General features: G+C 30.0%; 4 protein-coding genes across 4 annotated transcripts in view; 1 reads left to right on the forward strand and 3 right to left on the reverse strand.

Annotated features, from left to right (window-relative positions):
- Positions 1-144: 144 nt before the first annotated feature.
- On the reverse strand, positions 145-1,769 carry PHYBLDRAFT_58661 (cyclin; the record flags this gene model as incomplete). The annotated part of the gene is made up of 7 exons (XM_018440367.1): positions 145-247; positions 373-527; positions 617-790; positions 900-1,092; positions 1,168-1,241; positions 1,362-1,502; positions 1,593-1,769. 7 exons carry the CDS (start codon positions 1,767-1,769, stop codon positions 145-147), a joined length of 1,017 nt encoding a protein of 338 aa, XP_018297654.1.
- Positions 1,770-2,757: 988 nt separating this feature from the next.
- PHYBLDRAFT_14652 (hypothetical protein) lies at positions 2,758-3,762 on the reverse strand (the record flags this gene model as incomplete). Its single annotated transcript, XM_018431665.1, has 6 exons — positions 2,758-2,838; positions 2,930-2,971; positions 3,047-3,094; positions 3,162-3,375; positions 3,462-3,627; positions 3,714-3,762. The coding sequence occupies 6 exons, from the start codon at positions 3,760-3,762 to the stop codon at positions 2,758-2,760; spliced, it is 600 nt and encodes a 199-aa protein (XP_018297655.1).
- A 216-nt stretch (positions 3,763-3,978) lies between these two features.
- Positions 3,979-5,736, forward strand: PHYBLDRAFT_162675 (hypothetical protein; the record flags this gene model as incomplete). The annotated part of the gene is made up of 7 exons (XM_018434678.1): positions 3,979-4,019; positions 4,102-4,181; positions 4,317-4,330; positions 4,402-4,510; positions 4,878-4,883; positions 5,031-5,081; positions 5,696-5,736. 7 exons carry the CDS (start codon positions 3,979-3,981, stop codon positions 5,734-5,736), a joined length of 342 nt encoding a protein of 113 aa, XP_018297656.1.
- A 2,762-nt stretch (positions 5,737-8,498) lies between these two features.
- PHYBLDRAFT_162676 (hypothetical protein) overlaps positions 8,499-9,947 on the reverse strand; it is a gene marked incomplete at both ends in the record, with an annotated part of 2,798 nt that continues 1,349 nt past the window's right edge. The window contains 2 exons of the mRNA XM_018434679.1: positions 8,499-8,607; positions 9,252-9,267. Of these exons, the coding sequence (XP_018297657.1) occupies positions 8,499-8,607; positions 9,252-9,267 (125 nt within the window). The remainder of the gene's footprint in view (positions 8,608-9,251; positions 9,268-9,947) is intronic.

Here is a 9,947-nt window from a genome sequence, read left to right on the forward strand (position 1 = left end):
CTCTTATTCTTATTCTTGTCATTATTATTATTATTATTTACTCTAAACGTTTATGTTTCTCTTGTTTGCGTGTGTGTGCGTGTGTGTATGTATGTAGTGTGTGTGTGTGTGCTTATTCTTGTTTATTTATCACTGTTATTCATTTTATTCTTCTTCTTCCTCTGATTCCTCATCTTGGTCTATTTTAGCCTTCTTTCTTCGTCTTTCTTCGTTATCGAGTTGTTTCTGAGCTGCTCGTTTTTTGTACCTATTTTTTTTTTAAAAAAAAGAAATCGTGTGTAGTAGATATATATATATATATATATGTGTGTGTGTGTGTGTGTTAATATTAATAAAGAATAATAAATAAAAGAAGCTATTATGATTACTAACAGCGCAGAATTCGGATTCTTTGCAGGATTCATGCAGATACGCAAACGATAGTCCACTTGAGTCGCTTGCTCTTTTGTTACCGGAGTTACTTGTGATAATACTTTGGTTATAGCTTTCACTATGTCTTTCAGTGGGTCTGACTGATCTCCAAATCTCTCTTCAATGTATCTAAAGTCGTTTTGTTTTTATCGTTGTCGTTAATTGATATAGATTGATAAAAAATAAAATAAAAAGGGATCGAAACTTGCTTGTGAATTTGTGCATCGAATCCATTGTTCTTTCCAGCCACCACAAATGCAGCCAGTGCCAATTGGGATGGCATATAAAGAAACGGAAGATCTGTCAGTAGAATCTCTCCAATTACTGGACCTAGTTTATTGTAAGTTTCCTTGAGTATCTTAATATCTACTCCTGTAGTCTATGTTTCAAAAATAACAATACCAATGAGATAAGATAGAATTAAGTAAAAGGTTGAGACGATTTATCCTTTTTTTTTTCAAGTACACCCACATTATATATATATATACCTGAATGTCCAAAAAGAACCCGTAGGCTGGTCTGTAAGGATGATGAGCATAGTATTCGAATTTGAGACCTTGAGAGACTGTAAACTCTAGATCGAGAACACTGGTTGTTGAAGGCAATTTGAGGTTCCTTCCAAAATCATCAATCGATACACGTTCACTCTCTGACTTTGTGGCCAAGAACAAACATGTTAGACTATGTGGAATAATGTATATAATGTATAGGGTTAATATTTTGATTTACTATTCATCTCTCTATTCAATCGCTTACAGGATGTCTTTTGGGTGATAATCCATTACTGTATTGTGAAGAAAAAATCGTTTCATATAAATGACAGCTGTAGCCTACAAAATATCATTTAAAATAAACATACATTTATGCGTGTAGTTTAATTATTCAAGCATTGTATAACGTATGTATTCTATTTAAATAATATATACATTTCTTTTTTTTTATGGACTCACCATAACCATGTCAGTAAACTTCAAATGTTTACAGATTCCTTGAAGTTGTTTCTCATAGAATCTACATAATGCCATTTCGTCTTGAACTGACAAGTATTGTGGTTCATCTTGAGGACGATCACCCTGAGCTTCAGCAGCTTTCTTATTATTATTATTTTTTTTAAAAAAAGAATTAAAGAATTGATAATAGTTGTAGAGAATTCTTTTAAATTGTAAAGAGATGTACACTACTTGTTCTTCTTGGAAATTTCGCCGTACGCGATCCACTGCGGCGGCATTACAAGAAGTACGGATATCTAAAAGTTGTTGAGAGCTGAATCGCCAATGACGGAATTGTGAAGATTCTTCATAGACTGGAGTGAGATGCTTCTCTTCTTTCGGTTGTGATTCCATAGTTGTAGAGGCCATTTGTGTATATGTGTGTGTGAATGCTTTGTAAAGTATATATATATATATATATATATATAATAAAAAAGGTACAAGAAGAAAATTGTTGCAAAATTATAGTTGGTGACTGTGAGTGAACAAGTTTAGTAGAATAAATATATAAACCGGAGAAATAAATTCTAATGACTTATTATATGCTTATATAAAATGTACAATTTATATAATGAAATAAAAAAAAAAAAAGATGAGTCTGTGTTGTGCATTATGTTGTGGCCCAAAGAACCCACAAGTTGAACCTTATGGTGATTGAAGTACAACTAGATAGGATTTTTCTCGAAATTACGTGTTCTTTAAAAAAAGGTGAGAACTTGAGTCTCCGGAATATACACTGAGAATTTTTTTATTAAAATTTTTTTTTGGTGAATAATTGTGATGAATGGCTCGTTCTCAACCGTCAATTCATTTTTCGTAAATGAGGTGAACAGCAAAAAAGCCTTTGCGAACAAATACCAGGAAAACACACGAGTCCGGATGATTCTCTTAAAAAGCGTGGATTATTCGGAATTATGTTTTTCCACAATATATTATTTATCTAATTATTTAAAATAAAAATAAAAATAAATGGAATATAAACGCCAAAAGGTTTAAATTGGAAAAAAATATGGATTTTATTCCGATTTACGATTATTTATTTAGCTTTTTAAGTTTTTCTTCTTCGTATTTATAATATTTATGATAATAAATATGGTGGTACTCTCTGAAGCACATAGACTAATAGCCTATTATCTAGGCCACAGCACACACAAAGTAACCAAAATTTCAAAAAGGCTTTTTCTCTCTGTATGTGTTGTGCTTTAGGAATACATATTACTCTTGTTTCTTAAAGGAGAGAGAGAGAAGGTATGATGATAGTAATGATAATGATAATGATAATGGTAGTTGTAATAGTAATAATATTGTCAATGCTTTTGATGATGATGATGATAATAATAATAATAATGATATATATTTACTTGCTGAAACGTAAAAAATCGACTGCAATATCCACAGACTTTTTCTTGTGAAATTTGTACATCATTGGTACATCAAACTATAATGAGTAAATGAAACCATCTTGTTAATTAAATACATACTATATACATATATTGATAATATAAACTTGCCTTTAGTTCAGCCAATACTTCACAACCAACACCCCACTCTTTAGCCTTTTTCATAATGTGCTATTAAAATATATATACAATATTATCAGATACACACACACGCAAGCATATAATAGTTACATCCTTTTAACTTACATCGCGTGTTGATGTTTTGTGAAGCGAATAGACTGATGTACCTGCAATCTATAATAAGTTTATACATACCAGAGTTAATAATCAACCATGCCTTATTATTACTATTATTTCTTACCTCGATTGCTTTTTTTAACAAGACCATGTCAACGCCTTTTGTTTTGGTTCCAAAAGGAGGGTTCATAATAATAGTGTCTATTTGACCTTTGAACCGATCAAGTCTTGCTTGAGTGAGATCTGTTAATACAAAGTCCATTGAGATGTCAAACTGATCACAATTCTCTTGAGCAATTGCAACCGCATCAGGGTCAATGTCGAATCCAATGCTGTAACTATTTAATCCAATAAATAAAATAAATAAATAAATAAATGTACATGTATATACAACTATTAGTATTATTATTATTATTATTTTTACCCTGCTCCAAGAATATTAGCTGCAATACTCAAAACACCACAACCACAGCCGAAATCACCAATCACCTTGTCTTCAATGTCATCGTAAACAGTGTCTGCAGTGTACAGCATGCGAGCAGCTAAATGAGCAGTTGTTGGGTACTGTTCATATTGAATCTTTGGATCAGCTACAATGACAAGTAACTTTTTTTTGTAAGAATTTCATGTATGTGTATAAATGCAGGTTCATTAAATTAATTAAAAATAGACCTACAAAATACTGCGCAATCTTGTAAGATTCCTTCTAATTCCTTCAACTTCATTTCAAATGATGTGTGTAGAGTATGATAGTTTTTTTTTTTTTTATTTTAAAAAAATTGAGATAATGGTTGAGATTCAAAATCTTATTATTGTGATTATAATTTTCTTTTATTTTATATTATATTATATTGTTATTTTTAATATATATATTTACATATATATATTTGCTATACTTCTCCCACTTGTTCGGAACACGTTACCGGAATTGAGCAAATAAAATGTCTAGTTTAAAATTAGCATTTTCGAATCACAAAAAAAAGTATAAAATAATATTTATATATATATATATATTAATTAGCGATTATGATTATGATAATTTTGATGTTAATAATTAATATTAGTGTTATTCTTGGTATTAACATTAACATTAGTATTAGTATTAGTACTAGCATTAGAATTAGCATTAGGATCAGTAGTAATAGTAATTGTAATTTTTGATAGTAATATTAGTATTAATTTTAGTATTGGTGGTAATGATCTCCGGTGAATATCACTCTGCACGGTCTATTAAGGGTGGATATTGATTATGTATATTTATATATATATATTAAAAAAGAAAAGTGCTTCAAAGTAAGTTGACTTTTATATGTTTGTATGTTTGTATGTGTTTTATTATTTTATTTTTATTTTTATATTTATAGTTATTAAGGTTGACACCTTGTCAAACCCGCATGTCTCTGGAAGAGATTACACTTCAGCTCCGTTTACTTTATATTATAATTTATATGGGTTTGTGTATTTGTGATTCTAGTAAGATGTCTAAAATAGCCGAATTATACAAAAGACTAATAGTGTGTTCGGTTAATCCGGACTAGATGCGGATATAGTGGGAGACCCTTTTGAAAATACAACCCAGTTTGTACAAAAATGTCACTGTCTGTGGCAAGGTCAGATTAGAAAAGAAAAGATAAAACAAACCAAAAATTATATAATCGAATTGAATTGAACTGAATTTAATTGAATCAAACAGAATAAAACCAAACCAAACCAAACTGGACTCTATCAAACCAAGCCGAACCGAATCAAATCAAATCAAATTGAATTTTATTTATATATACATTTTATATATTTTAAAGAAAATAAAACAAAATAAAATAAAATATAATATAATATAAAGAGAAGGGTAATGATAATAATAAGAAGAAAGGAATAAGATAAGAAAGACAGGACATAGGGATGTTTATTTTCTGCTGGAAAAGGATAAAAAAAAAGGTTTTGGTGCTTAATAAATATAAAGAGGTTAATAAATCTGTTTTTTTTTTGTGGAAAGAAAAGACAAGGTTTTACATGAAGAGAAAAGAAAATGAAGGTAAAGGTGAAGGTAAAGGTAAAGGTAAAGGTAAAAGGTAAAGGTAAATATGAAATTAAAGCATATGTATTTCCCTTGCTTTTGGGATGTAAAATTTAAGTAAAAACAAAGAAGGAAGAAGTATGTGAGTAGTAGGTAATTTGAGATTGGTAAAGAAAAAAGGAAGAAATATTAAACAGGTGAAAGGTTGAAGTGAATGAAAGAATGAAATGAATGAAAGGATAAGATAATAGATGTGTGTGTATGTGTGTGCGTGTGTGCGTGTGTGCGTGCGTGCGTGCGTGCGTGTATGAGTAAGTATTTGAATGAATGATTTTTGTGTGAGCTGGCAAGTAGGAAATGGGTAGCATTTTTTGTCTTTTGGAATTTGTTTTTTTTCCTGGCCCATTATTTTGGCTTGGGTGGCATGAGAGGATAGGGTCTTGGGAGAGGAGGCCGGGTGGTTCTGACTGGAGGCATCTTGTGTATTGATAAGATGGGAGTGAAATAGGCTGGAATTCGATGAGATAGGAAAGCCTTGTCGGTTTGTCTTTGACCTTTTTGTCTTTCGACTTGATTTGGTTTCGAATGTAAGAAAGAGGTTTTGGTGGATATTTGTTGGATTATATATACATTTATTTCCACAGCTCAAATTTCACCATCAGTCGGAACCTCAAAAGCATTTTGATTACCATGTTACTATGTGTATTCTATCAGAATAAAACGTGGGCTTGACAAGTGATTATTACACAATTTGTGAGGATCTTGTTAAATTAGACGCCAAACTTTTCCGATCCTAAGGTAAATAAATAAAAACCCTTTAAACACATACAGATAGAGAAACGGCGAACCTTTTTTTAAAAATAAATAAATTTAAATTTAAATTTAATTTTTTTTTAAAAATAATAATACTAATACTAATAGTACTAATTTGACTGTGTGGGGAGGTTAGGAGATTCCTTATTAAACCACGCTTCATCTATACTTCTTTGTGTATACAAAAAAAGTATGTACACAAAATCAAATAAAGCTTCTTGATTCTACTTGGTTATTTTACCAGTAGATTTCCACCCTCACAAACTTTGCTCACAAGTAATTTGGCGATTGAGTAATCAAGTGAACGAATAAATGACTTTACAGAATTATTTTCTGGCTTGATTCGGTATAGGTTAACTTGACATGGACCTGGACCTGGACCTGGACCTGGACCTGGATCTAGACCTAGACCTCAGCTTGACATAACTTGGCTTGACATAAATTGTGTTGACTAGAAACAAATTGAAGTGAATTGGATTGAGTTGAATTGGGTCGGGTTGGATTTGGATGAGTTGTATTGGCTAAAAGAATCGCACAGACTATTTAGCAATTGTATCGGAACGATGTGAGAAGAAGTGTGGTGTAAAAATGACCCACTGCTCGGGTCGACGTGTTGCAGATTTGACATGAATTACTTGCTACGGAAGAGCTTATCCTTTTTGATGGCACAGCTCTGACAGCTGTTGTGTTACCATTGACATTTTATATATATTCTTATATAAATAAAATAAAATAAAAAGTCAATCTAACAATATTATTGAATTAGTCGGAACCTCAGTCCCGTTTCTGTTTGATGTATATTTTTACACATAATTATATATACACATATACATATAAAAAAACATATATACACACACACACACACATATATACATATATACATATATATAAAATGTAGTATCCAATTGGTTTACGCTAATAACCAAAGAATTTCTTCTTTCTTTCTTTTTGTCTTTTTATTATTATTTAAGGTTTGCTATGGTAACGAGATAATGTAGTGATGTAAATATATAAATATATATGTATTTGAGCCACAAAATATAGTGAGTCTTGGTGTGTACGCGTGCCCCACGCATGCGAGCACCAATATATATGTATATGTATATTTATATCTATATTGATGTTGATATTGATTTGTTAGAGAATAAAGATTACGCCCAAATCTATACACAAGAATAATTAAACAAATACAAAATATCAAAACAAGGTTTTAGTTTTTGGGCTGACACACTAGGGCTGTTGATGTGAAAAACAAATAATAACAAATCAAGGGGAAACTTTCATGATTGATATGATCTACAAATAAAATAGCAATATGTTTCTGATTTCATCAAACATGTCGGTTCAAGACCGGTTTCCCTCTCTCTCTCTCTCCTGATTATTATTTATTTACAATTGTTTTTGAAACCCCAAAACAAGAAACAAGAAGTAAGGAAGAAGTAGAATAAATACAAAATATACAAAAAGTCATTCAACTATTTTGTCTTTTTGTATGTATATGTACCCATTTATTCTAATTATCATGATCGTGCTTCTTTAAACTATATAGTGATACATCACTCTACCTTGTGGTGTCGATTAGGAAATCATCTCTAGTCAAAAAAATAAAATAAAATAAAAGTATTTTATCTCAGATATATTACACAAACTATAGTCACAAGGAATCTCGTTTATAACAGAGATCTGTTTGAAGTGTGGATAAATTAAGAACCTTGGCAAACCTCTTGTTTCTTATATATAAATTGTTTATTCATTTATTACTTGATGTTAACGATTAACAGTTGATCCAAATACCCGGTGTAATATACAAATATATTATTATTACTATGATTCTCTATTGCTTGCTTAGTTTTCCGATATTTTGGTCACCATTCCGTTTTATATTTAATTTTATAACGTTTGTGATCATATTTCGCCAAAAAATACTCACAGTACATATCATAAAGTATTAAGAAACATATATACAAAATCATTCTTCTTTATTACAGCTTTTCATTAATGTGTAAAATTACCAAAGAAATAAGCATTCAAACTATATTCAATATTTTGTATGTGAATATATATATATATTATATACTCAAATTAAATTAAATTAAATTAAATCAAAAGTTAAATATATAGAAATAGATATAAATTTTATATAAATATTTGTGTGTGTAAAAGGCTGTCATCATTTGTAAATAAATAAATTAATTAATTAATTAATTAATCAATCAATCATCAATCAATAAATAAATAATACTCTCGTTTACATGGACCAATCATACTCGTTTAAAGAGAATGTTATTTTCACATAAAATATCGCACATCGCAGTGAAGAGCGCAAGTTTTCAAGTATCCAATCATACTCTTCTGAAAATAACAACTTCAAGAGTTAGGTATATTCATAGTTGGTGACCCCCCAAAAATACTAGTATATTTGATATAGTCATACATTTGATATATTATTCGCTATGAAAATTATAGAAAAAAAAAGTAAGCCATTTTCCTCATAATTACACAAAATATTATAATTAAGCAATTTAATTACCCATCTTTATTTATTTAGTACTTTTCCTTTATTTCATCTTTCATTTTTAACATATATAATATATATTTATAATACTTCCTATGAGAGCATCATTTATATTTATTTTAAATGTTATAAAATTGTTCGGCTACTAAAAGGTATTCTAAATAATAGAACCAAAAGAATTTAGCACAGAAAACACGGACTTCTTTAACATCTTTTAACTTCTTTGTCCTTATATTACAAAATAGAAATTGTTAAATTACATTATTATTTTAAAATATATAAAGTCCTTTTTATTTTATCTGTATATATGTTGTATAGCCGCAATGGCGCGCCCTCTTTTATATCTTTTGCTTTCTTTTGCTTTCTTTTGCTTTTGCCCTTTTCTTTCTATATTTGTTAATTTCTTGAGAATACAATGGTTTAATTTTCTCTTGCTCTATCTGTTTGGGAATCACGACTGTAACCAGGGCTTTTGAGCGCATTAGATATAATCTATCTTATTTAGCTAAACTATCACAAGCAAAAAAGAAAAAAAAATAGCTCCTGTATATATATTATAATAATGATGATGATAAAATGCCCTGAAGATATTAAAATTTCTCTTGTGATAATTAGGTTAGTCAATACTTTCAAGAGATTCTTTATTAATACATAAAGAAAGAAAGAAAGAAGGTATTCAGAAATTAAGGCATTATAAAGACCAAGTCCCCAGAATATAAATCATCCAATAGAGAAAGGAAAGGAAAATAAGAAAATAAACAGCCGTGTTCTACAAGACCAGAACAGTGAGCCGTATTTCTTAATATGACATGTTCTTGTTCTTGCTACTACTGATACTGATACTGTTCTTCCTGTTGCTCCTCTGCACTTACCATAGACTCTTATTATCTACATTGGGATACATACACACACAAAACAATAAAATACAGCTCGCTATTTACCACATAATTGAGATACAAGGCTGGCTATTATTCTTATTATTCATTTTAAAGAAAAATCGTCTTCTCTATAATTCAGATCTAAAAAAAATCTCATGTAAATTAATAGATAAGTTACGCACTTGTCTCTTTATCACTAGTATTACTACTATTATTATTATTACTATTATTTCACATGAATATATATATACACACACACACACACAGCTTGACAATATAACTTCTTATAATCTAAAGAAAAGAAATACAGGGCTTCTAAAAAGAACAAGTCTCTGAAGCCAAAGTTTGCCCGGCAGATATGTCTTTCAATTATAAGCAGGAATAGAGAACAAGAAAGTGATGGGGATTGGGGGGGGGGGGGGGGGATTGGGGGTTTTGGTCTTTCATTCTCTATATGTCTGTGTCTGTGTCTGTTTCTGGGTATATATTACAGGGTTTCCCGTTTGGGGGGCAAAATTTTTTTTTAAAAAAAAAGTCTTTAAAACAGCCCCGTTTCTTGCTTAACTTACTTTTGTTTCCCCTCTTTTCATCTTTGGATCCCCCCCAAAAAAAGCATCATTCGAAAAATTACTTGTAAAAAAAAAAAACAAGAGCCTCTTTGCATTTTTTTTTAAATTTACCCCTACCTAT

This window comes from Phycomyces blakesleeanus (assembly GCF_001638985.1).
Source record: "Phycomyces blakesleeanus NRRL 1555(-) unplaced genomic scaffold PHYBLscaffold_2, whole genome shotgun sequence".
Lineage (NCBI taxonomy): Eukaryota > Fungi > Mucoromycota > Mucoromycetes > Mucorales > Phycomycetaceae > Phycomyces > Phycomyces blakesleeanus.